This window comes from Gallus gallus, chromosome 5 (genome assembly GCF_016699485.2).
Source record: "Gallus gallus isolate bGalGal1 chromosome 5, bGalGal1.mat.broiler.GRCg7b, whole genome shotgun sequence".
In the NCBI taxonomy this organism is placed as follows: domain Eukaryota; kingdom Metazoa; phylum Chordata; class Aves; order Galliformes; family Phasianidae; genus Gallus; species Gallus gallus.
In genome coordinates, this window is record NC_052536.1 from 17,785,587 (window position 1) to 17,813,507 (window position 27,921).

A 27,921-nucleotide genomic window follows, 5' to 3' on the forward strand; every position below is an offset into this window, starting at 1 on the left:
TTCAGGATTACATACGTACCAGCTCAAGAAACAGCTCTCCAATGTACTAAATTAAAATGCAAGAGAAGATCTAGCATTGCCTTTTCTAATTATAATATTAAAACCAAAACACATTTCATCTGGAGACAGGAGTGCAATCAGTCTCTCTGCAGTTGTACAGAAAAGATGGTGGAGAAGACAATCTGATTGGCGGACCAATTCCGGTGGACAGTTTCCAAGATGGTGCACTCGAACTCCACTTGACACTGTTGCTTTAAAGCTGACATTAAGCAGCACTGCCTCGCTCCCATCCTCGCACTCCTGGTCCCTCCACTGTGCCCCGATAGCTTTAATTGTTGTGCCAACACAAGCAGTGGAGCAGAGCAAAGCACTGGTCCAGGTTAAAGAGCAGCTTTTTGTTCTGAGAGGTTAGCTTCAGCGTCCATCAACTCTGGATCACTATACAAACGTTTGAATAAGCAGCAGTAAGAAGATGGCAGAGGGCCAGAAGCAAATAGTCAGGGCATGAAAAGGGCAGAAAACACTTTTTGCAAAGGCAGGATAAATGTTTGCCAGAGTAAAGTGAATCTGAGACACCATGGCCTACGTGATGGGAAAGAAATCTATATAGATTGAGCAATCTGATCACTGCCAATAAATATGTATTGGACATACACATGTATCAGCACCAAAATATAACACAGAACAAGTCAGCTTACTGAAATCCGCTGATACAAAATTCATCCAGGAACATGCAAAAAAATCTAAAAAATATATGCCTAGATGAAGAGAAACAGAAAAATGCTAACCAGCTCTCAGTACAGTCCCAGAGGGATGAGGTTTTTGTAGCTTCCCCCCTTTTCCTACCCCACCAGACCAGGAGGGGGCTTTGGTGTTGACCTAACACCATGCAGAGCTGTGCTGGTTGGGGTCCACTCCTGGGGGTCTGCTGCAACAGAGCCAGACTTGTCTCCAAGGGAACACCTCCTGATTTGATCCTATTCGGAAGTCTAAATGTCACTTAGGAGACTGAAAAATAGAGGATGATGACATGCATGTATCAAGGCACTAAGAAAATTAATCTATGAGGTCCCGCAGTTCCCTTGGTCTGTAAAATGGGACAAACAGTTCTTGACTCTACTGTAAAGCACTTTTATTATGTGAGAGGGAGCACTAGAAGAGCAAATCACTTGCATGTAATTTAAAAAAAAAAATCCCCCTTCATGGCAATTACCTAAAAAATTCTGATCATACAATATTTTGCTATTTACATCCCCATAATTACTGTTTCATTTCATTTTTTTACACCACTCCTTCACTTAAATTTACCTTGGTTGCACTGTCTGGTAATGCATTTTTGATCTCCCTGTTAAATAACTGAAACACTCATATAAATATTTTACAAGATGAGTGCTGAGTAATGTACCACATTGCCAAGCAAAATCCCTCTTTTACTTTTCTCTGAAGCTGTTATTTCTCAGCATGTTATCTCTTACATCAAAACCCAAATACAGAATCAGACTAAGCACTGAAGATCAATGGCCACACTCATTTGTTATCACCAGCACTGCTGGGAGATTCCAGTTGCCCTGTTTTAGGGTTGGCTTTTGTAGTCCTTGTATTACTCTTCTAGGTGTGCTACGCACAAGTGACAAAGTGTTTTACAAAAGGGATCAAGAGTTTTAAGAGAATTGAGTAAAGCAACTATTGAACCTGACCCTTATTTCTAACGCAGATTGTTGCCCCTTGGTGATGTATATTTGCACAGTACACACTTGCCAGCAAGAGGCTAAGCCCCATTAACTTCTGCTATTTTGAGTCCCAAATACCAAAATCATATGATTAAAGTGGGTCTCAAGATCAGTTTGCAAGAAGGTAATTCGTTCTTTTTGCAGACTTACTGCTCTGCTAGCATTCCTAACACATACAAAATTTACACACACAACCCATTTCTGCAAATACCATGTCGTTTTCTAAAGGTTTCTTAAATTTTCAAGTAGCTTTGGATGCATTCTCTTTTGTACAAAGATAGATTTATCCTTTGTCCTCCAACTGTTTCACTTAGTATTTCTTTTACCATTCAGAAGGTCAAAGTATTTTTACAGAAAGGCTCAACTTCAATCACAAAGATGCAAAAAAAGATTAGAGGAAGGATAGAAACAATTTATACAATGGACAAGTGAGTTTACTGCCCTGAATGAGCAAGTCTGAAAGAGAGGCAGGTGTACAAAAGGCTTAAAATCATTTAAAGTAGAAAGAACTTCTCAACATTAGGAAAAAAAAAGAGCCCATTATAAAAAGAGGAGCAGTAAAATGGTTAGAAATCTTTCAACAACAAAGAATCAAAAGCATATTACTAGGGAATGCACAGCAAGTATTTACAAATGTTAACCACAGTGAAGTTTACAGCAAAGGCCAACTCCCACTGGCAATACAATATCTTAAGTGTCTTCTGCAGAGCACCTGCAAGGTTTCCAGTGCAATCCTATCTGACCTTTATTTAAAGGTCACCCCTCCAGACAAGGAATTACAGCCAGCCCCTTGAGCCCCAGGGCGGGTAGCTTCCAGGCTCTCTTTGTTTCTATCACTGTTCTTCACACAGCCTCTGGCTTTATACATTTATTAGAACATCTATTTTCCAATAAATAGATGAACAAACAACATTCCTCCTATGCCATTCTTTAAATACCACTTGCAATGTACACTATAGTTTTCCAAGATGAAATCATAATGCACTTTGAAGGATGAAGGAATGGACTGGATTTCCAAATGATTGCATACTCCTACTTGTGAAAACAACTTTCAGTTTGAGAATTAATTTGTTCAGTGTGTTTCAATCCAGATTTCTAAAATATTTTTTGGAAATGTTAAATGGAAAAAAAATTTTTAATAGTAATAAGTAACTAATTCAAATAGGATGAAAAACAATTTACTTTTCAAGACAATGCCAGAAGAAAATTAACCCAGAAACCAGAAGCTCACCAAAGTACAAAACCTGAGATTTGTCTTCTTGAATTCATAATTTCAAATAAATATCTCACCTTCAGCATCTATGGAGCATGAAAGTCTTTCACGTAATCTTTATATTGTTGATCTTGACTGGAGTAAAATTCAGACAGGGTAACCCTCTGATTGAAACCTTTAAAGCAACTTCACATCTTGCCTGGGGAATCAACATATGTAATCCTGCTTTAGGATAAACCAGAATTACTTTAGGAATGGCTGCACCAAGATTGTCTCCTACATATAGTATTCATAGGAGAAGCAACTATCAGGATAAGTTATAATAGTAAACATAAATCATGGAAGTCTGTTCAGTTCTAGATCCAGTAAAGTATTTCTTTATAATATGACCATAGAAATATAAATATATAATTTAACAAGCACACTCATGTCTAGTATGTAGAATTCAAAGTTGCAGACTTCAGCAGTGCAAAATAAAACAATTTCCCCTTCAGTTACTCAAAATGAGTACAGACTAAGTAACTAATTATGAACTGTTCTCTTTAAGCAATGTGCAAGCATTGCAACACTTCAATTTTAAATGATTATTATCTATTTATAAAAGATGGGTATAATGCTTGTCTTGGTTAGAGGAGAGGAGATGGGAGGGGAAGGGATAGGGGGTTAAAGGAAGAGAAGGCAAGAGAAGAGAAAAAAGAAGTGAAAAGGCTCGTGTGGAAATCAGTTTTATCTTGTAGCCTGTTTCCAGCCTCTGCTTGCACTTGACTATGTAAATGTCATGAAGATTATAATAAGCTGGAAAGGAAAGAACATAAGAGAGTTTAAAAAGACTTACAAGAGGAACTGGATTAAAAAAACCTCAAAGTTTGTGGAATGCATGTTTTCTGGTGCATCTCCCTGGTGGATAAAGCACCTTCATTGGTATTTATTTACATTTTATGCTTATCAATTTATTTTCCTTTTTATCTATTGTAAAAACATTTGTGTAATAACATTTAATAACGTTTGTATTTGAATTAATAGAGAAGCTCAGTTGCTGTCTTGTTAGGTAGATTAGGTCATGTCCTGAGAGTAGAAAACACAGACTCTCTTCTCCCTACAAGTGGGTTAGTGCTTGGAGTTGGTTAGGAACGTCTACCTGAATTTTCTTCAAGTATGCTCCTGATGAGGGTCTACTATGTTATTTTAATTTATTTGCTGTGTTCCCCCAAATAGTCTCGTTGCTTACATTATTTGCAACGAATGTTACAAGTAAAGAGCTAGTCAAAAAAGCAAAGCTTCTAATAAATGCTCACTTTTTCTCATAGAACGATTAGTCATCTTTTCCAGTGAGATGGTTGAAAAAGAATCAATTACCCTTTTTTGTTGTCTTTGGGATCTTTCTTACTTAGTTTCAACAAATTCATTATTATTTCCATTGCTTGGGAAACACCCCTGGAAGATTGCAGAACACACTTCCCACCCTCTGCAGCAGTGGTTGAGGAGAGTCCTTGGGGTGTAGACCTCAGGCTTCCCAGAGTCTGCACAGCCGGGCAGTCCCATGCCACAGTGCCCTGCAATTGGAGATCTTGAAGCACAGAGCTTTTGTTCCAAAAGCCTCCAAAACACAAGTTGTGAAATACAGGAATCCTCAAAATATATATGTTTTTTCCCTTTATGTATATATGCTGAACTAGAGCAGGTGAATACAAGCTGATAAATGCAGAGAGCAATTACATACATCCATCAGCTTTCTTTGTAGTTGGGTATAATTTGGATTCCTAAAGCCAGGGTCCAGAAGCCTCAGATCAAGAGCAGCTGAGCAAACGCAGGTGTGCTTCTGACTATTGCTTTTCACCAACATCGGGAAGTATACTCACAAGAGCAAGAGACAATATATTAGGCAAATAGGGTTCTAGTTCAATTGCTGCCTTGATTTCTGGATAGCTGAGCAGAAAAAAAGCCCTAACCTCAAGATCACAAGACAGAGAGCAAGGAAGAAAAGCAGAAGGAACCACCTTGTTGTTTTCGACTGAACTTCTTTTTCTAACCAAGAGAGAAACAACAAACACATGGTGACCCAGAAAGGATGCACACACTGTAGAACTAGGGCAGGTGACCAGCTCAGCCAGCCTCCAGTGTAAGCAAAGCCATGTGCTGTATCCTCACTATCTGCACTCATCTGTGTAAGTCTACAGCAAGCATCCCCCCCATCCTGGTGGCAGATGGTCTCAAGATGATCTCAGATTCCTCCCTTCTAATTGCAGAAAAAGCTACCTGAATCTTTCAAAGGAAATTTTGAAAGAGGAACTCTGCTGACCTTATCTGCATCTTGCTTGCTTATTTTCCACTACAAGGTAAGCATATGTTGGGCTTTACCCTGTCCTCCAGGCTTTTCAAGCAAGTGTGAGTTCATTTTTTATGATTGTGTATATGAGCAATAATGGTGATGGCAGTCTGGGGAAAAATATCTGCGTGCTCAGAAAGGTTAAATGATCTGCAAGATGATCCAGGCAGCACAGAGATTCTGTAGAACAACTGAGAATTAAATTATTCTCTTGACCTTTAAGATTTTGATTCAGCTCATAGTAAAGAGATTAATTTTTACCTAGTAATATTTGACCAAAATTTAGACTATCAAGACACAATAGAACTAATGAAAACAACCAGTTTTCCTCAGTGACTTCCTGCAATTGTTGATCTGTTTACTGAAGGCAAAAAATAAAAGATAAATTCTTAGGCAAGAAAAAAATGAGGATGAGATGCACATTTTTAAGTAGCATACCAAAACATGAAAACAAAAACACACGTATAAGATAAAAACATTTAAGAACACAGACAAATTCATAACAAATTCTTTGAGCATACACAACCTAAACACCAGGAGTATTTTCAAACTTGGCATTAAAAATAAAAAGCATGTCAAATCAGCCTCAATAACTGCTTACAGTACTTTGATTTGGAGTGTGCACTCCAATCTAAGACAGAAACCATGAATGTCTCCAACCAAGAGCTACAAACTCTCCACATCAAAGTACCACAATAGTTCAGCATCTCACATGTTCATTTTTCTGAAGTGCTCCTCTCTCAACACAAAACCAAGACAAATATCAGCTTCCACAAACAGAATGAGGAGAGGATTCTATGCTGTGTCACAGAATCATCCTGTCTTTCGGTTTGGAAGGGCCTCTGAAGCTCTCTAGTCCAAACTCCTACCCAGCTGGCTCAGCTGTGAGATCTTCTCAGGCAGATAACAGTGTTATCTATGCCTGTCTTGAACACCTCCAAGGTTGGAAATGGTGTGACCTCTCTGAGCAACCTCTTCCCCTCACTGACTGTCCTCATGGGGAAAAAGATTTTCATCATACTGAGTCTGAACTTGCTTCACCTTCTACCTGTTGTCTCCTGCTAAGCAGTGTTGCACAGAGTCTGGCTTTCCTACGGGTATATGCCAGTTGATGCTCACTTCTCCATTTGGTCTCATCAAGTTTTGTACCCGCTCACCTCAAGGAAAATTGTCTTTATACTAAGATCACTATGGTATCCATTTCAGTATAAATATTTCAATGTCCCAAACAACAAAAAAAAAATCACATGATTTGTTTTTTTAGCTAAAAGGTGAAGATTCTCTTTCACTTCAGGTTTATGTAAATGTACAGCTAATGTACATTCTCAAACATTTTGAAGCCTTTGGTATTTTTGCATTGTTCAAATTATGGGGCAAGAACAGAGGAAATCATTTCTTCATTCTTTCTACCTGTCCATGACCACTCAAATAGTTCCCTCCCATGGGCAGTCCCATAGCATTCCTGCAACTCACTGTTTATATGAAGAAAGAAATACTGGTTCCAAAAATAAGTTCATTTTGCCCTTTTACTGTTGCATGTAACAGAGCCATGACCAAATCTTTTACAGAAATTTGACCTTACTAAGAAGGGCCAGGCCAGGACTAAGTTTAGAACCAATACTGGCAACCATGCCAACTGTATGGATAGGTTAGTCTTTCATAGAATCATAGAATAGCCTGGGTTGAAAAGGACCATAATGATCATCTAGTTTCAACCCCCTTGCTACGTGGGTCGCCAACCACTAGACAAGGCGTCCCAGAGCCACATCCAGCCTGGCCTTGAGTGCCTCCAGGGATAGGGCATCCACAACATCCTTGGGCAACCTGCTCCAGTGTCACCACCCCCTCTTGAAGAACTCCCTCCTAATATCTAACCTGAACCTACCCTGTCTTAGTTCAAAACCATTCCCCCTTGTACTATCACTGTCCACCCTTGTAAACAAATATACCACCTCCTGTTTATATGCTCCCTTCAAACATTGGAAGGCCACAATGAGGTCTCCCTGGAGCCTTCTCTTCTCCAAGCTAAACAAGCCCAGTTCCCTCAACCTTTCTCCATATGAGACATGCTCCAGACCCCTGATCATCATAGTGGCCTTCCTCTGGACCTGCTCCGCTTTCTGAGGCTAAATGCAAAACACAACATTTTCTTCTGCATTTTGCATTTAAACAGAGCTGTAACGGTTAATATCCAACCAGAAGATTAACCTACAAATATGGCTTAGTTCTGCAATCCAAAAACTTCCTGCAAGTTAATATCTAAGCAATCACATGCTTTGCAATCAGTACAGTCTCACACATTAGCATGCTGCAAAATATACTCATTCCTACAATTTTTTAACTGTACAAATGCACACTGGCTTTTAGATGTATTCTTGGTAGTATATTCCTTTCTTGTGCTTTTTAAGGGGACATCAAAGAAAAAATTATCATTGAACAGTTCAATCTATAATTTACAACAGAGACCCAGATAAATTCCAGTATCATCAAAAAGTTCTTGATTTGTTTACAACATTTACAGTGATTTCTTTACAGAGCATGATTTCCTCTTGTTTGTGTAGGTCTCTAATTTGCTCACAGGTAATGCACGTCCTAAAATGAGGCTTTTGGAGAACTAGAAACGCTTTAAATTAATTATTTCTAATTGACTATATTTTGTGTTGATTGTACTTCTGTAAGACCTGATTAAGTGAATTCATTACCATTTATAATTAAAGATAACATACTTCGAAGATTCCAGCCTGGAAAATTATCACACCCTAATCAAGAAATGCAAACTGAATATAAAGGAACTTTAAAACATCCTGACTGAACTATGGCATAAAATATTCCTACCAAAAAACTGTCTTGAATTCCAGGCATATAACTGTCACTTTCTGCCATAAGTAGGTAAATTGTAGAAGTTCTCACTTAATCTTCCACAAACACTGAGCAGCTGATGATGTAGGATATCACAGTCCTTTGCAGTGGCCACTTGCATGGGACTGCCCTTCTCTGGAAATGAGGAGCAGCAATGTTCAGGAATACAGTGCTTGAAAGAACTCCTATTTCACTATTAAACTTGAGGCTGGACCCTGATACACAGACTTTACTCCACGCCTTTCTATTTTACTGTTCAAATAGTCCCACATGTATTGCTAATCTTAACAATTTCAGTGCAAAGCTCATTTACTAATGTTGCTCTTGAAGCTGTCAGAGGTACCTATTCCTCACCTCATTATAAAAGAATGACATCTAGGCAGCTCTGCTTACCATGTAAGGCAGCTGTGCAGGGAAGGAAATAATTAAGCCCATCATGTGAACTAAATCCTTCAGGACATACCCATTAATTGGATTTACTGGACCCCTCTCTGCCTTGCTGCTTACAAAAACGAAGGCAGCAGAGGCAGAGTGGAAAAGCCCTCCTCTTTAGCATTAATATAAAGCAATGAGACCAGACATATTTTTCTCAATTCACATTTTTAAAGGAAATGAGCATTAAAAAGAGATTTGTCATTAGGTCTCATCTCTGCTTCATATTCTTCCACGCATGTTATTTGTTCTACCTTTCAGAGATTTCATTCTTGCCACCACTAGTTCTCCCCAGGCCTCAACTCCTCCAAATTTTTTCTCAACATCAAATTATGAGTGATCATACACTTCTGTGGTACTGGAAACACAACAGAAATTAATTTATTTCTTACGTGCTTCCACCATTACTTCATAATTTAGGCATGCCTCTGGTCCTTCTCTCAGGTCAAGACACCCACCAGCTCCTCTTTCGATTTATTTTAGGAGATTTTGGGATGCCTGCTAACTTCCCACTCAACAGATAAGTAATCAGGTTCTGTTCTCCCTCATCACAAACTTGCAGCTATTAATATGCCTGGCAGTTGAATTTCCCACCATTAGTGCTTGCTTTTCATTGCAAAGAAGGGCTTGTTGGGCACCAGAGCTACTTCTGCTGTCTCAGCAGAAGAAGAAAGGCAGGATGAGCCTCAAATCACCTCCTTCTCCCATAAGACAGCTCTTACAGCAACAGCATCTGGGGCACAGGGCTGTATCCCCTAACCTCTGGCCCGGGCAAGACTCATTAATCACACTCAGAAAAAGTACACTCAAAATGAAGATGTGCTACATTAAAAAGAACTGAATATGCATATAATACTGCAATATTATGTATATTATAGTAACAGTAGCAATTAACCCAAAGTGTGGTACGTGCAACAATACAAGACCTATAGTAATATTTTTAAGAGAGCCATGGCACTAGGATCCTGTAAGTTCCCTTTCATAAATCCGAGCACGTAAAGAGCAGAAGAGTGTTTACAGCCCATGCCAAACATCACTGTCACTGTTGGCTCTCACAGTGAAACATCGTGCTCAGTGATGAATGTCTGCTTTTCACATCTGCAGTGACTGTGACTGCAATGAATGCAAATAGAAAAGAGTGACATTAAAGAAAAAAAAAAAGGTAAGCAAAGGCCTCACCAATCAGATCTGTATTTTGAAATGTGCTACTCTTTCCCATCATATCTGTGTTTTAAAATGTGTTTTTATCAAAGGTAGGTTTCAGTAACTGTTGTTTTTATGCTTCAGACTTGTAAGAAAAGCAATTCAGCCATATGCTGATGATATCTATTTCCCTCAAATAGCTAGCAGCACTAAGCAATTTTAAAATTGAGAGATTTAAGTTTATTTTCCTATTCTTAGAAATCATTCAAATATTTCATCTCAGCCCCACACTTTCTCAATTCTGCTTTCTATACAAATGTATACATTTCTTATCAGGCTCTGGTGGATTATTTTGATCATACCATGTACTAATGACCAATTTGACATTTGAAATACTCCTAGCCACAACTGGAATCTTGCTCACACCCTTCTGTCAATAAAACACAATTAGTCATAACAACTCAACACAATATCTATATATACATACATATATATATATATAAAAATAAAAATCTAAGTTTCTGTACCTGTTTTTGTTCTGTTTCCCTTCTCATCAGCATTGGTATTTATCTCTGATATCGTCAGTAGCCGCAGACACAAATAGTCAGTGCTTAAATGCCTGATAAGCTAGACATTTTTTGTTGTGCTGTCCCCTTGAGGTACACAGCATTTTTTTAAATATTTTTCTCCTCTTTTCATTTCTACAGACTGCTCCTCTAAATCAAAACAGTGCCACCATGCACTTTTAGCAATCCTTTCCACTGTTTTTACATAATTTTAATATTTTCATTCACCTTCCAGTGCTCAAACAGAGATATTGTTAGGGCTGTCTATCAGTGTGAAACCATACTGCTATCTTATCTCTGATCTACGTTCATAGCGTGCATTAACAAAGTCATCTGCAACAGCAATGTGAAAGAAGGCGCCTTCACTTTCTCTTTATCACGAAGAAAATGAGTTTTTTAGTTTCCAGATCATACAGGCTTTACCAAAGGAAACATAATTTGAAATCACTGTACTTTTTGTTCTCATTTTCTGATTTCTGAGTTTAAATTTTCTATTTATTTTGTAATGACTGGATGGTAAGCCAATAAAGTAATTCTAGTTTAAGAAACTCTTCTATAGAAAGATAGTAAGAAGTCTCCAGGTACTACCAAAACTTTTTAAATAGTGTTTATAAAGAATCACAAAAAAGAGGAAAAAAATGTAAATGTAACAGGAAAGAAATACACCAAGTATAGAAGCCTGTTTGGATAGAAAACACTGGAAATGCAGCATATAAATAAGGCAAAAAAGACACAAGGGATGAGTTTGTGCTGTGTTAGGAGAGGCTCTACACTGACTCCACAGTCCATCAGTTCTCACCTCATGTATGATGAGGGCATTACAGTACAAAAATCCTGAAATTCTTTATGCAAATCTAACATTAATTGCAAAATTTACAATGAACTCACCAAAAACTACGTATGGAAAAATGGTGTTTCAATACATCTAATACGAGAAGTATCATAACATTAGTCTACTTGCAGGTCCAGATTTAAAGTATATTCAGCAGGAGGAAGAAGAGGGCTTCCACAACTGATGATGGAAGTTAACACACTCTCCCAACCTTCTTCACTACAGACTGCTGTTAAGCTGCAAATCCTTCTCAGTTTTAACAATTTTGTAGTACTAAAATCTGAGGAAAAGTCTGAGAAACTTACCATAGGAAATAAAAAGATAGAGAAATGAGATGAAACTTAAATGACTTCTTTACCAAATTAGTTAGGCATGCTTACCTGTCAGCATACATAAGAGAGCAACTGTGTCAAAGATCATCAGCATCTAGCTATTCTCATCTCAGATTCCTGGGGAAGAAAAGATAAATAAATAACAATCCACATAAGATACATAAGGAGATTGACACATGAAGAAAGACAGTCAGTCACCTAATAACTGTCCTCTTTAAAATCTGCACAGCAGCTAACGCAGCATAAGGAGATATATTAGTCTGCAATTAAAAAAAAAATAGTATTTAAAAAAAAAAAGTATTTTATCACTTAGCCAATTTACAACGTATTCATCATGCTATAACATAGATATTTTGCTTAACATCACTAGGGAATAACCTGACTTAATTTCACTCACTCCAGACTGCTTCTGGCAGCATAAAGCCAGTACTAAACAAAAAGAGGCCTTCTTGATTATCAACAGACATAATTTCAGGCTGGATGTGACTGAAGGTGGAAGATGCTGCTCTGCTGTTTCCCATGGACACCCTGTTTGATTTAAGTGTTGCTGATGTACTAAGTATCCCAGACATGAGCATTTGCAGAACAACCCTAATTTGTTCAGGAAGATTAGTAAGAATCTAGAAGATACAAGAAATTAGCTAGTAATTCACGTCCGCACCCCCTCTCCAAATCCAGCTGAGATCCAGAAATTAGCTCTGCTTCTTCAACCTCCACAAAAAGATTCCCAAGTTCAGCAGATGTGCTGAGCATCACAGTCCAACCCCCACCAGAGTAAGGGATAGCCTAGAGCAGGCTAGCTGAGAAGCACTGAAGTGTACATGACTAGATTCAAATTTACTGCCTTCATTCACGGAGAAAAGTTCATGCTAAAGAAAGTCTTGCCTCTCGTTTATTTCTCACTTTTATGGATATAAACAGAAGGGAAACTCTAGATTTTTGCATTGAGAAAGCAAGTTTGACAAAAATTTTTTTTTACTCTTTGGTAGCACACTGTGCTGTATAGTACTGGATCAAAACACAATATTGGATTACATAACATACTGAACTACGTTCCTACATTTAACGACTTTAAGAAGTCCAAACAGGCACCTATTAGACACAAGAGAAGTGTAAACCAGTCATGCAGGTCCGGAATAAAGAACACAACTGTAAGTAAAACCGAAACCTCTCAGAGATAACTCTGTTAATATAAGTGGACTGCATCATTTACTCCAGTATAAGAATTAAATTTACCTGAAATTACCTCTTATTGCATGTTTTATTACACCTTCCCTATTGTACACAATTCAAGTAATATTTAATGTTAACATATAAATGTGTACACAAATATTTAAGTGTCCTCACAGTGTATTTAAGCACATTATTTAAAATGAAGACAGACTACGACCTACATATTTTACTGACAAAAACTTATTAAAAAATTTTTGAGTAGGAAGAAAGTACTTAAAAAGTGTCTCCAGCACATGCGTAACTCGGCACAACTGTCTTACAGAAACAGCAAAACTATTTAAGTGAAGTGCATTTCCCATAATGAACACCTACATTTTGTACTATGACAAAGTAAGCTGCACTTGAGATGAAATCTAGAACATTCTCCAATTACAGAGGAGATACAAATGTGATCTCTGCAATTGTAAATGTCATAGGAAAAGTAGTTAAGTAAGGATCAGCTGTTTCTCACAAAGAAAAAGCAGAACCCATGGAAGTGAAGTCAGTGGATTAAAAGGAAAGAAAAATTAACTAGCTAATCTAACAGGTTTATTAACCACCCTATGGGACAGGGGATAAACTACTTCCACTTTTGAACCACCTCTTTTACACACTTCAGCTTTCGGTTTCCATATGAATCTGGAGACAGAGAAGGAAGAATCACCTGGGACTCGAAAATATCCATCGCAGATAATTCTTTCCAAAATGGCTCTCAAATGTTGACACATTTGTTCATCATATTCCAAAAACTGTCCTTCTAGTTTTTTTGGAAAGATTTATAACTTGGCCAATTTTCAATTTTCAGCAACAGTCTGAAACTTAAACTGATATTTCAGGACTTTGTTTCTATACAAGCTAAGTAACAAAGCCAACATGAAATTGAAGTATTTAGCTACTAGATACCCTATAGAAAATAAAAACTAAAGAAATTCAATACAAGGAATTTTTGCACTTCATGTTGGAGAGATGAGAACTGCAGTAGTTTTTTCCATGTGGAGCCCAAAACCTTCTGTTTACAAAAATGACCCATCAGCATGGCACCATTACTTTCAGTTGTGTTGTTACGTTGTGTTGTACTTTCCGAAGTTACATCTAAAGATCAGGAAAACAACTTGATAAATGGTGGTGTGAAAAATTAGACAGAGCCCGTTAAATTAGAGTATTTGCATATTGCAAATTCACAGAAAACTGATTAGATTGTGCAAATACTGTCCTCTTAACAAGATGGGATGATGTCTCATAGTGGATAAATACCATTGTTGGAAAAGTGAGCAACTGTCCTGTCTTCTGTTCCTACAAAACACTTCTTAATACCCATCTGCAGACCAAAAGGACTGAGCTGCCTCCATATCCTTGTCTTCCTCTCCTCAAACCCAGGACTGGCAAAGCTGAAGTTTCTCTTTATCTCCTCAGAGTCTCCAATGCATCCCTATAACATTTTCTGTGCCATGGAAACCAAAGTTATTGCTCCGTCCCCAGCACTTTGTACTGCAATAGGATTCTCTTCCATCTGTGGCCTTCATGCCTGGCTGGGCAAGGGAGAGAAGTAGGATGGGCAGCTGCTAGCCTCATGTCTTTCCTTGCATCAAACACTGTGTGGGTCTCTCCTACGTCTAATCACTAATTTTTATATCATTGTAGGAATGTAACACCTAAGGAGACTTCTGTTCCTTTAAAAAATGTAGCTGAAGTTATACAACAAAGGTCATTGGAAAATAGAAGGTGAGGGATAGAGAGGGGAGAAAAGACTTGCAGCCCCACCTTGTAAGCCATTTTCCTTATCAAATCAACCTAAAAAGAACCAAATTATGACTCCAAAATGCTCAGACATATGGTACAGCTGGCAGTACCTACAGGATTCAGCACACTGCAGTGAGATCTGATGTTTCTGCAGTGTGCATTGTAGCATCAGTAAGAGATCTCAGGACCATTGTGGCCACAGCCATGCAGCATTTGTAGGGCTTGCTGCTCTGCTCAGCACCGCTCCTCTCCCGTGCTGCTCAACCAGCACAGCTGTGGCTGCCTCCTCACACCACAGGGGGCCTCAGAACCATCATTCTCAACAGGACACAGGTCAGGACTTTCCCCAGGTTTGGCAGGTTTTCAGATTAGGAACATTTCAGTATTTGTAGGAATTTTAACTAGCGGAATAAAAGCAGGAGTATTTCCATGTTTACTTTTTTCTATTATAACACATGCACTTAATGAACCACCAGTACAGGGAAATAACCTTGTTTGTGGGCATTTTTCTGTGCCTAGGTTCACACTCTGGAAAGCACAAGTTATTAACTGATAAGAGCAAAATTAAGTAAATCCAGCTACTGACTAGATAAAGCATGTCCACACGCTCCTCAGCTAACAAACATGCATTTATTCTGCCAGTATTCTTACTCACACAAGTGCATACCATCTAGAAATCAAACAACCATACTGGCAAAGGCAAACTTGAGGGAATATTCCTGCATAACCTCTTAGCACAATTGCAGCGCCCCAGTTTCTGGCCTGGCCCTGGCTCCCAGCTGACCAGCCAGCTTCTCTGCACAGCTGTTTGCATGGCCACTGAGAAATACCCCTCTTTGTGAATTTATGAGAATGGCAAGGAAAATGGATATGTGGAAGCACTCAGAAATGAAGCATCTGGGAACATTCAGCTGAAGGATGAGCATGTTTTAATTAATACAATTTAGAATGAGACATTTCATGAATTTGTCCTAGCATTTCTGAAAACAAACAGCCCTTACATTCTTAATGCTACCGTAGCATACTAAGCGTTACTTCTCTTCAGTTGCGTACACAAAAATCTCCATTTGTTACCAACATCGAAGATCCCCCTATTTGCACAAAAGCTTGCGTTGCAAGCAGCTTCTGATGTCAGAGGCAATTTGTACATGAGGTCTTCAAGGTCTACAGAACTGAACACCAGAAGATTTCATATGAATGTAGAACACCTGACCAGTTTTAAAAAATAGCTAAAGCAGTCCCGCTGTGCCAGATGTAAGTGCTAACTGTTGAACTGTTAAACTCAGGTAACTTATAAGAGATCTGAAGGCACAGTAAGCCTCCGGGCATCCGTTAGATTAGTAACACTCAGACTTCCAAGTGTCTTTTATACTAAAGGACCCCAAACACACACAATGAGTTCTCCACTTTTCCCCCCATTAAATTGAGGGCTCAGATACTGGGTTAAGTTTTAGCACCAAGGTTTGTGTGTCTAGCACATATGTATATGACAGATTGAAATGCTGCTTGAGGGAGACCAAATAAGCAAACCACATTTGATTCTAGCTCTGCAAAGAGCAGAGCAATGAGCTGAAAAATAAATGTAGCAAGGGAAGAGCCGTTTGAGATTTTGAGAGACTTCTGTTGTCCAATTCTGCCACTGTATACAGCCAGAGCAAACAAAGGAAGTCTGTTCACAAGGTTGAAAAGTGAACAGTATCAGGAAAACAGTTCAAAGAAGAAGAAAAATAGTTATTTTATTCATTAGAAGAGACTGTATTTGGGCATACATTTAAAATTCAGAACAGAAAGAACTCCACATGGATTTTTTAGAACTAGATATGAAATCTACAGCTGCTTGAACACTTACTGGAATGAATTCATTTATTTGTGACTCTTTGTTATGCCCAACTACTCTAATCTTCTTTTCCTCAGCTATCCAAGCCCAATGGCTTCAGTGCTTGGATTTTGTGCAGTAGCAAAGAACGGTCTTTTAAAATGTTAGACGCTTTATGGCTTCAGATTATTCACTGTCTGTAGGAGCAAGCTCATGCTAGCAGCAAAAAATCATTTGCTTTTTTGTTCAAATACAGACAACATAAATGTAACATTAATTGTATTTATACTGAAGATGCAGAGAAGCTCTCCAGTCCCACAGATTGCTTCTTCAGAGATGCTTATTCAATGCAAGAGAAAGCACCATCACAAATTTGGGCAACATGACATGCTAGAACAAGACAGGTTAGGACAAAGCTAGGGGTGTTCCAAGCAGACGTTAAGAATGGACCTTCAGTCACTTGGCCTGCCGGGTGGCTTCTCCTAGCTGCCTGTGCTTGGAGGACGAGGAGGAAAGATAAGGTGCAAAAGCAACAGCAGGACGCGATCTGAGCTAAGCTCAGCGTCACCTCACTGTCCAGTCTGGCAGATCCAGACCATGTCCATAACAAACTGCTTGCACCATGCAACAGCACGTAGAGGACAAAACAGAGTTTCCCTTTTCCTAGAGTACTGGGCAATGTTTCATGACTTTCCACTGGGACCTGTATTACTGTTGGCTTCATTTTACTGGTCCTGATTAAACCTTGTTAAATAGTTCTTGCCTGCATACATACTGCAGTTCTCCAAACACCTTGTTCTCCAACAGGAAAGGCCATGTGGAATGCAAAAGGAGCAGTGCATGGAAGAAGTTAATAGAATATGCAAATCCCTACTGAAGCTCAGGGTCACACTTTGTCTCTGTTTCGTGGCCATAAACGTAGGGCACAGCTGGTCACTTGCATTTGGAAGTCAATGGGGTCTGTGGTGCTGCAGAGTTCAAAAGGCTTGTGACAGTAAGAGACAGAATCTTCACATTTGATATCTGAGACCTGATCAGTATGAATAAATGGGGAATATAGTGACCTTCTAAACCATGGCTAAGTGAGCAGATATAGATGTGAAAATAAACTGACTGTGATTTAGGCAGCATTCAAATCCAGCATAAAAACACACCCCACTTTCAACAAGAACTTGGGCTCTTTAAATCAGACAAGCACCATACCTGGCAAAAATCCTACTCAAACACAAGACACTTCTGGGCAGTACCACCACCCAAACAGTCACACAGCACTTCTAATCTGACCTGTCATTGTGCTGCCCAACACCAGAGGTTTCCCAAGCACAGGAACTACAGCAGGTAGCCTCAGGGCAGCCTCTTTCTAGATTACCCTCCTCCCATTCCCCTGATAAAGTAGGGCAACCATAAATTCAGAGCACATCACTCACAGCTGCTGACCTCTCTAACAGATTATTTAGTGCAATATAACCTTCATTAAAAAGGTCCCTTTGGGGAAAAAAAAAAAAAAAAAAAAACTGAGAAGTCAGGTTCAGAGGAGTTTGTGAGATATTTAAATAGTAGCTGTGTTACAAGCACATAGGTGGACTGACAGTCACCTGAAGCAAAGCAAGGTTGAACCCGTACAGTATCTATACAGTCATTCTTAAGACCTGCGAGTGTGCCATTGGCTAAGGGGTACCCAAAGAGGAAGAGACAATATGAAGCCATTTTTTCAACTGACACCTCATTAAGAGATGGTGAGTAGCCACTAAAACAACTACAACATACGCAATATTCCAGCTAAACAGTAAACTCAAGCTCAAGAATAAAAGTACACTGCCAACAGACATCTCCACCCTGTCAACATCTGAATGACTTGCCAGTAGCTTCTGTGTAAACTATTCAATATCTGTGACCCATATTTCTAAAATGAAAACTTTCTACTCCTAAACATAAGCTTAAGGAGACTCATTACTAGGAAAGCTGTGGTATAAAAGGAATACCTTTTTTCCAAGCAGCTCAAATGTTTGTGATAAGAAAGACCAGAAACAGATCCTGCATTATCGTTGCCTGGTTGTAGTAGGTTAAAAAGTAAGTTCAGTTACAGAATTAAAAAAAAAAAAAAAAAGAAAGAAAGAAAGAAAAAAACACCTTTCTTTCCATTCTTATCTGAATATGAAAGGGCAGTATAATTAAAGCAATAAGTATTACTGCAATCCATAAGCAATCAGTGATGAAAGAAAAAATTTCATCTTCGGTTCATGTCTCTTAATTATTTCATTTCCCAAACACTGCAAAATCCACAATAATAAAAAATAGTATTTCTAGAAGCCAGAAGTTGCTCACTTTGGATATAATTCTTCATGGAATTCATTACATGTGGCTAAGAAAATTAAGTCAAAACTTCCCAAACTCTACTTTTGTTCTTTGAGGTGAAAAGCTTTGCCATTTAGATTCACAGAAGTACTCGTATTCAATTGCTACCTGTATGTACAACTGAATCTAAACTCAAATGAAAGATTGTATTTACCCAAAAAGAGTGGGTGGGTGTTCATTCTGGATATTTGCTGTTGTTGTTGATTGATTGATTTGTTTTCTTTCCTTACAAGTTGGACTTACATTCAAATGGCTGTGAATTTTATTAGCTGTTGACGAAAAGGAAACAAATTTTTCACTAAGTGAATGAAATTTTCAGATTACAGTTATCTAAAAGGAAGAAACAGTCTTAATCTACTCAAGATAAGTAAGCACTGTATCTGCCAATTTTTCAGTAGCCCCGATGATTCCATTTTATTTACATGCACCATCTAAAACAGCCATTACTCTGTTGTGGAAACACTTGTTAGCATTTTGACAACAGGAGGGAGAGATCTCTCCAGATACAAATCACAAACCACTGCCAACAGCTGCAGCCCCTATCCCTTCATGCTTCTCTTAAAGACAGGAACATTTGCAAAAGACAGGATTTTATTGACTTCCCTGGCTGAACTGGGTGGTAAGTAAAGACAGATGAATTAGGGAGTCATGCCAGGCAGAGAGACAGGGGTTGTGACCAAGCATTGTGCAAGGAGAGCCAGGCCACCCACAAGTCAATTATTCAGCTACTAGGTCTTGCCTACAGCTCTGATGGGGTAAATGAGCCCACATACCTCCATCTCCGTCTCTATCTCCATCCCATTCCATTTACTGACAGAGGGTTTGAGTTAGGCAATGTGGGCAGGGTTAAAACTTTGGTCAAGAAAATTGTTTGCCACTTTAAGAAAAAATAAACTAGTTTATTTCATACTAGGAGTAATTAAAGGTAATGGAAATACATTTCAATAGCTATGTTTTCTTAATGGAAGCCTTGTAGAATATGATGGACATAGTTTAAAATGAACAAGACGTAACAACATAAGTCATATAGCAAGTGAAAAAAACATTCAAGTGAATGTACTGAGTTGCCTAAATGGGATTATCTCCATACATGTTAATGAATATTCAACAAGATTAAACTAATTTATATAACAACACATTTTTATGAGTTTTAACACAGCAGAGACATACAGAGAAAATAAATCTGAGTCATCTGTACTGACAGCAAGATGACTTTTAAATTAATAGTTTTATTTAAGCTAGGATTTGCTTCTAGCCCTTATGAATACAGATAGCAAGCAAGCTAGGTTCAGTTTAACTGGAAGCCTAACAAATAAAAAAAAACGTAAAAGCTTAATACAACTTGCATATTTGCTTTTCTGAGGAGAAGGAAGGACATACGAACTACTTATTACAGGTATTTGAAAAACTAGTATTCAAAAAGCTGATATCCTTATCTTTATAGATAGCTTTAATGACATATGAGCCAGACCCAGAAGGCAGATCTCTAAGCTTCCTTGATTCCTTGTATAAGTTCCTTGCTCATATAGAATATTGAACAAGGTCACACCAGGCATTAGTTGGTTTATTTCTTTGGCTTTTTCACTACAAATGCACTGCACAGAATATGAGCTCATATTTTCATGAGGAAATTATTAAGTGCTGTGCTTCTACTCGTAGTATGAATGTAATTTAGGGTCTTCAGTTTTAGAAACTGGAATCTGCCTGAAATATAGAAGGTGTAAATACAATTAAAGAAAGCATGTACACTTTTCACTAATACTCAAATATGGGTCACACTGTCTTTTGTCAGGTGTTTCTTCTGTTCACATCTTGTTCCCTTCCTTACTTTTATCTTCCTATGAGCAGGCTAATTATCATCCCAGTGTTGTAATCCAAGAATTTGTTTAACCCTAAAAATAATATAATAGTAAGAAAAGCTAAAACCAATCAAAAAACAAACAAACAAACAAAAAAACAGGGATAGAGGAACAGAAGAGGTTACCTACAAAAAGGTACTCAGCTACTACAGATGACTAAATCAGCTCTAAAAATATGTAAACTGCTATATGGAGAACTGACCTTCCGTGCGGAAAAAATAAATGCTAATATGCCCCAAAGCAGTATATAGCCATGTAGCCTGCTAAGCCAAAGCTAAGATTTATATGTATTGGGTAGTTGCAAGCTCTGTATGAGTGATCTTTATCCTGAGAAACAGAGTATTTTGTTTAAAATGCAGTCTTAGACAAAACCAGATCTTCTCTTCCCCCCCCCCAAGCCATGAAAATACAAGGAGTCAGGAATTAAGCAAAGCTAACACTGCAGTGTCACCTTGACCTAAGCTACACTTCCAATACCACAAACATAAAAGGAAAGGAAAAAAAAATATTTGGAACTGTGAAGAGTACAGTTTTGCATGTGAAATACAAAAAGGCTTATTTAATTAAAAGTGTACTTGGCTTCAATTAAGAAACTCTTTAATCTCTAAATGACTGTGTTTCACAGAACCATAGAATCATAAGGGTTGGAAGACCATCGAGTCCAACCCCTTGCTAAAGCAGGTTCCCTAGAGTAGGTTACATAAGAAAGAGTCCAGGCAGGTTGTGAATATCTCCAGAAAAGGAGACTCTGCAACCTCTCTGGGCAGTCTGTTCCACTGCCCAGTAACTCTCAAAGTAAATATGTTTTTCCTCATGTTTGTATGGAACTTTCTATATTCCAGCTTGTGCCTGTTACCCCTTGTCTTGCCACTGGGCACCACCAAAAGAGCCTGACCCCATTCACTTGACTCCTGCCTGTTTGATATTTATAAGCACTGCTAAGATCTCCTTTCATTCATCTCTTCTCCAGGCTGAACAGTACCAGATCTCTCAGCCTTTCCTCATATAGAAGACACTCCAGGCCCCAGTCACCCTTGCAGCCCTCTCTTGGACATTCTCTAGTAGTTCTATCTCTCTTGAACTGGGGAGACCAGGACACAGTATTCTAAACGTGGCCTCGCCTGAGCAGAGTGGAGGGGGAATATTACCTTCCAGGACCTCCTGGCTATGCTCTTCTTCATGAACCCCAGGATGTCACTGGCCTTCTCGACCACAAGGGCACACTGCTGGCTCATGGACAACCTGCTGTCCTCCAGGCCACCTCAGTCCTTCTCTGCAAAGCTCCTTTCCAGCCAGTCATCCCATAACCTGTACTGATGCATGCAGTTATTCCTACCCAGGTGCAGGACTCTACACTTGCTATCAGCTATGGAGGAGAAAAGAATAAGTATGAGAATAACACTGTTTTTCAGAAAAATCTTCAGAGGAAAAAATCACATCAGGATCTTTTGTGCTTCATTAGTACCAATAAATGCAAACTCACTGATAAGAAACCAAAATCAAGTATCATTCCTAAGTGCTAACAAAATTGGATGTTAATGACATATTAGCATTGTAATTAGTAAATTGGATATTTATGCTCATTATCTATCATTCAATTTGCAAACAATAATTTGAATAGCTTTAAAACACAACGTTATCAGGAAAAGTCCCATATGAAATGTAATTTTTGTAATTAATTTGTTACTGAGTTTCCCCATAATGCATTAAGATTTACTTTCAGAGCTCCTAAGCTGATGCTTTGAAAACTTGTCCCTCATGTTTACATTGATACTTTGTTCTGTAACAAAAATTTCAGACTGTTCTCCCCACATAAACCACAATCCCTGCATGTCTTCTGATGAGCAGGAGAAATAGCCTCTCCAGGACTTCCATTCTTTGTTATCTCTGTTGAGATCAACACAATCATATTTATAGGCGGGAAATAAAATTGCACTGTTCCAGAAACCAGGCCTCTTACTGTTATTAGAAGCTTCTCATATACCTCTAGCATTTCAGCTTATTATATAAAGTTCCTGGTAGTCACAAATTATAATGACTACAATGCTGAAAACTCTTAGAACCTGACACTATTGAAAGTCTCAATCTGCTGGTCACCTGTTTGAGTGAAACAGTACTCCATGATAACTGCAGCTACTACAAAATAACACTGATAGTCAGCATAAATAAATTCAACTACCAGGCCTTGAACAAGTCACCTTTACTAATGAGTCTTAGCAGAAGGTGAGTTATGTATTTATTATGTTCATTTTCTTGGAAAGCTCTTTGCAAGTGGCCTTTTAACAGCCATTTGTAATTCTTGTTATTCTGCATATCTCCTGCTATTTGTGATTCACACCAGTTATTCAGACACATTCAGTCATCCTTCTATTAGTGAACAGTTCTTGACTGATGAGCCCTGGTGTGAATGCACACAAGCTGCTGTGGAACTAATGTTTGCTTTTTCCATCGTATCTTAACTAATTAGCTGTCTACTTAATGAATGACAGTAATACCTGATGTTATAGGTGACTAGTCACATAACACAATAAGAAAATGAGAAGCACTTCATTAACTACCAGCTGGAAAACTAACAGAAAATAGATAGATATCAGGATGGACTCTTCTGCTATGACAAGTAATGCAACTGCTACTGAAGATTACAAGGGCTGCTCTGAAAGTTATGCATCCTGTTTTATTATGGCAGTCCACAACATCAGAGGCAGATATTGGTGGCATGGCAGTCGGGAAAGTTGGGAAGGTTGAATCTTCCCAACAGTATTTCATTATGTTCTGTTGTCGTGTGACAGATGGCAGTGGAGGGGCAGTCTGATGAATGGCATCTGGCAGGGAAGTGCATATGATGCAAAGATATGCCATTTAATTCCTCTGTGTGGAAAAATTTGCACTCACTGACATTCATCAATGTATGCTGAACGTTTATGGAGACCAAATGGTGGATGTAAGAAAAGTGTGGTGCATTCAACAGTAGTGACACTGATGTGAAAGGTAAGCCATGTTTTATATGGCCGTACACAGCTGTCACATCACACAACTGACATGCTGATTGAGCACCTCAATCAGATCATCTGTGTGAACTGGCAGATTATGACCAGGGAACTGTGTACAGAGCTGAATATTGGCCTCACTGAAAACAACGGTTGAATTGTTGGGATACTGCAAAGTTTGTGCCAGGTAGGTCCCACAAATACTCACACAGGAGTAGAAAGAGCACCGTATGCAAGTTTGTCAGGACCTACTGAACCAACATGAGGCTGAAAGTGACTTGTTTCCTGGATCACATCATTAACAGTGACAGGATGTGGAGTCATCACTCTAAGCCAGAGTCAAAACAGCAGTCCATGGAGTGGTGACAAGGGAATTCCGCATTGAAGAAAAAGTTCAAGGCACAGCCCTCAGCAAGTAAAGTGTCTTTTGGGATAGGAAAGGCATGATCCTTCTGGATTTCCTGGAACCCAGACAAATCATCAACTCTGACCACGACATCACAATGCTTACTAAGCTGAAGGTTTGAACTTACAGGGTCAGGACAGTGAAGAAGACAACCTTGCTCTTGCAACATAATAACACTAGGCCTCATACCAGTTTGAAGACCATGGAGCACACAGCCAATCTTGGCTGGACTGTCCTACCACATGCATATAATATTCCAGATTTGGCACCTTCTGATTTCCATCTGTCCAGGCTGAAGAAAGAAGGACTGCATGGGAAACATTATCCTAGCAACGATGCCATCATAGCAGCCATTCAACAGTGGGTCACCTCCACTGGTGCAGATTTTTACAAGCACAGCATGTAAGGTCTAGGTCAACAGATATGGGGCAGTTTTCTGCCCCAGTAGAGTTTCAGTGACTCCAAAGCTCCTTGGAATGCATGCCCAGTTGGTAAATTATCTTGTCTATAAGATGTGTATCATATCAAATCCAGTACTTCTGGCTTAACACATCCTAGCAAGAGGATAACCTCTCTAGGACATTTATTCTTTGTCTTTTCTATTGAGATCAACACAGCCATATTTAGAGGTGAACACTAATCCATTAATTATTTTAAACCACATTAAGCTACAGTCAGACCAATGATTATTTACCCCAGCATCCTATCTCTGACGATGACAAGAGGAAGCCCAAGCAAACCTGGTCACCTCCTGTTAAGTTCTCTCTCTGGCTTCCTCGGCATCCAGAATTGTAGGAGGGATGTTGGTGGGCACATCCTTGTCAAGTCCAGTTAGCATCTGTGCAGGGAATTGCAGTCCATGAATTTCTCTAATCCCATTTTGAATCTAATGGTACTGTCTGCTCCCATGCCTGCCTGTGGCACCTGCTTTTGAAAGTTCATTATCCACTGTACAAAGAAATGAACTTTCTTTTATCAGCTTTATGCCAAGCTACTTGTTTTAACTAGAAATTTCAGGTTTTAGCTCTCCTGTTGCAGAATTCAATGAACAACAGTTCCACACACACATAAATCCACTGCCTTCATGACTTTGAAAACCTCATTTCTCTCTCCCTTCTCCTCTCCAAACTGAAGTCACGACCTCTTCTGCCTTTGTATCTTGTCCAACTCCATTCTGTCTTTCATGAGATGCAGAGATATACAGTGTTCAAGAACTGTCAGGCTTAGTTTTTGCATAGCTGAAAAGCCCTCAGTCCTGCTCTTAGGACCTTGTTGATGCCCTGCACAGTGTAGAACTCTCAAAATTAAAAAAAAGTATCCTTTAAAATTAGAACATATCTTACAATACAATAATGCAATCCTGCCTTCCACAACATAGCTGAAATGCAGATATCTGGGACTGAGCTATGTGTTTCATTCACATTTCTCTAGGCAACTTAAAACAGACAGATTACAGAAGAGGTATACTAAAGAATTACTATGCCTCTTTCCTTTTCCCCCACAGTATAACCACTGTAGGAGCATCCAAGCTGCTTGTGTGAGAGCTGCCGAGCAGGCAGGTTATAACCTCAAGAACTCAAGAGTTCAGAGTTACCGGCTTTGAACTGTGTTGTTTACACTCCTGTGAGGTCATTATTTGATGATTCAGATATATGGAAAGAGGTTTTGTCTAAACTGCTGTCAAACTTCAGGCATATCATTATACTTATTTCAAACACATATAATTTGATCTTCTTTACCAAGAGGTCTCTTTCCATATGTGCCCAGAGCAGAACAACTGCTGCTCTGCCCTTCTCTTTCTTGTATTTGCCCAGATTGAAGGTTTTACAGTCTCTATTCTCAACTGCCTGTAAAATTTATGTTGAGAGAGGGAGAAACCTTTTACTGAAGCCCTTGGTAGGTTACACTTTCCTTATCACACAGCCACCAATGACATTTCTAACAACAATCTCCACAGCAACTCTGAAATGCAAACCAGTAAATAAGAAATAAAAAAAAAAAAAAGCAGAGAGGTTAAAGATTTTTTCTTGGTAAAGGACAAAGGTGAAGTGAAGGGTTTGGACAAGACAAGGTAAAATCTAACTGAAATGTACTACAAAAGAACTTTATGCTTTACAAATGCCTTATTTTGGGATTGCTGTCATAACCGTGGCTTGGGATGCAACAATAAACAAGAGGAAAAAGGTTCCCAATCTACATAGCTGTCAGCATCTTAGACACAATTTCATTTTCCCTGGTTTTGAAACACATATTCAACCCTTTCAAGAAATTGGAAACAGCATTTTGTTAGCCACTGCACTCTCTTCTCTTTACCATAATTAAACCCAAGCATTTGACAAAGAACAGATCACCTTAATGATGTTACTTAGGAGACCTCACTGGCTCAACCTTGGGGCAACACATTCCATCATGACCTAAGAAACCTCTGCCCCAAAGCAAGATAAAGTAGATCCAGGTGTTTGCCAACAGATCTCTTACTTGTTCTTACAGATGTCTGGTGGCAAAAAATTACAATCACCTTAAGAACTCTGAAATAAAGATAAGCATCAAGAAAGCAATGTTTACTTACACAGGTCCAGTACAAGGCATGGTATCCACAGTACCAGCCTCACAAGACTGCCACAAAGCAAAAGTATCAAGTTTACATGATAACCACAAAGGAAAAACCCATGGAACATTTTATTTCTGCAGTAAATTGCAGCCAATTGCTCCCTAACAAGCTCACTTGGAAGGCTACAGGTCTGGTTTTCTACAAACACAATCTTCAAGCATCTCTTATAAATGTATTAATTCCTTTTAAAAATGGCACTAAAATGCTTTGAACTGACAAGATTAGGCACAGATTTCATTAAAGCAGGACTGTAGATAGTGAATACTGTTCATAGTACGGTAGATCCTTGTTAAATTTAAGTCAGAAAATTTTCAAGGCAAAACCCAATGTTCTCTACATCACACACCAGGACAAGCTGCCACCTGTTTAACACCTCGAGGTGCTACTGCAACACAAACATTCTTCTACGTATTTGCAACTATAAATGCAACACTTGTACACAATTTGTGAGAAACTGTTAAAATTAATCTGTGAGTTAAACCTAAACAGCCCAGGCACACACAGACTTAAGATATTTCAGAAATTGGGAACTCCTGCACCAGACAGAAATGCCTAATGGGACCCAAACTCTCCCATGGATAGGATTCTGCAGATTTGATGGAGAACGAAAGTTTGTCTAAAGCAGGAATTGAGCTTATTTTCATTCATTTTCATCCTGAGCTTTGTTTTCATGTTGTTTTGCATCTTTGAATCCGATTCGATGATCACAGAACTGTTTTCTTACTCAGGGAAAGCTGCAATACTTACACGGAAATCTGAAGCCATCATCTTCATGCCACTGGCATGTCAATGAAGGTCTAGAACACAAGTGATTTGCTCACTCTTTTGGTGACCAGCTGAATCAATGCCTTTCCAAGATGACATATTTACAAGCCTGTATATGCGATACTTTCAGCCTACAACCTTTCTAAAATATTACTTATAACTATTTACTGAGAGATTAAGTTATGATCAAATTCTTAGGCAAAAGAAAAAAATCAAATGTTTTCAAACTTAAAATAAAAAACTATCTTTTAGTTTAAGCAGGAAAACAAAGATTAAATTTTTCAAAGCAAGATTTGACCAAAATGGAGAGATCTAGAAACACTGAACAGTAATTTCATCAACAATTCAAATGTAGTGATATGGAAATTTTGTAAGAACAGTGAGCTAAACTGGACAAGAGGAGAAAAGTTAAGAATAAAATATTCTACAACGATAATGTGGAAGCAAGGCTTGGGTTGATGGTTACACTGGCCTGCAACATAAATTAATATTATAAATTAGACAATACATTTTGAGACCACTTTACACTTATAGATAACCAGTAAGGAAATGTGGATTTCAGAGGACCTTGATATGTTATTATTTTCAGTTTTAGATTTAAAATTATTTAATCTTACGCATGAATAAACATGGATGTAATTAATACACTATTTCACATATTATTTTATAGTATGCAATATTTTGTAACTCTGAATAAAAATAGCAAACATGAACAAACTTTACAAAAACATCAGTGT

At 38.5% G+C, this 27,921-nt stretch overlaps 1 protein-coding gene and 1 long non-coding RNA gene across 12 annotated transcripts in view; one reads left to right on the forward strand and one right to left on the reverse strand.

The window, feature by feature from the left end:
- The window catches only part of SHANK2 (SH3 and multiple ankyrin repeat domains 2), a 343,211-nt gene that overhangs the window by 305,698 nt on the left and 9,592 nt on the right, over window positions 1–27,921 (reverse strand). For 5 of the 11 annotated variants that reach the window (XM_015286884.4, XM_015286880.4, XM_040701787.2 and 2 more), the window contains one exon: window positions 11,482–11,550. The exons of 3 other annotated variants lie outside the window; for them this stretch is intronic. In XM_015286884.4, the coding sequence (XP_015142370.3) occupies window positions 11,482–11,495 (14 nt within the window). In that variant the 5' untranslated portion in view covers window positions 11,496–11,550. Of the gene's footprint in view, window positions 1–3,020; window positions 3,169–11,481; window positions 11,551–27,921 lie in introns of all 11 variants that reach the window. 3 more of the 11 variants (XM_040701782.2, XM_040701781.2, XM_040701780.2) reach the window with 3 other exon arrangements.
- LOC121113265 lies at window positions 5,050–27,388 on the forward strand. The gene is made up of 2 exons (XR_005860405.1): window positions 5,050–5,279; window positions 21,386–27,388. It is a non-coding gene; the product is annotated as an uncharacterized LOC121113265 (long non-coding RNA).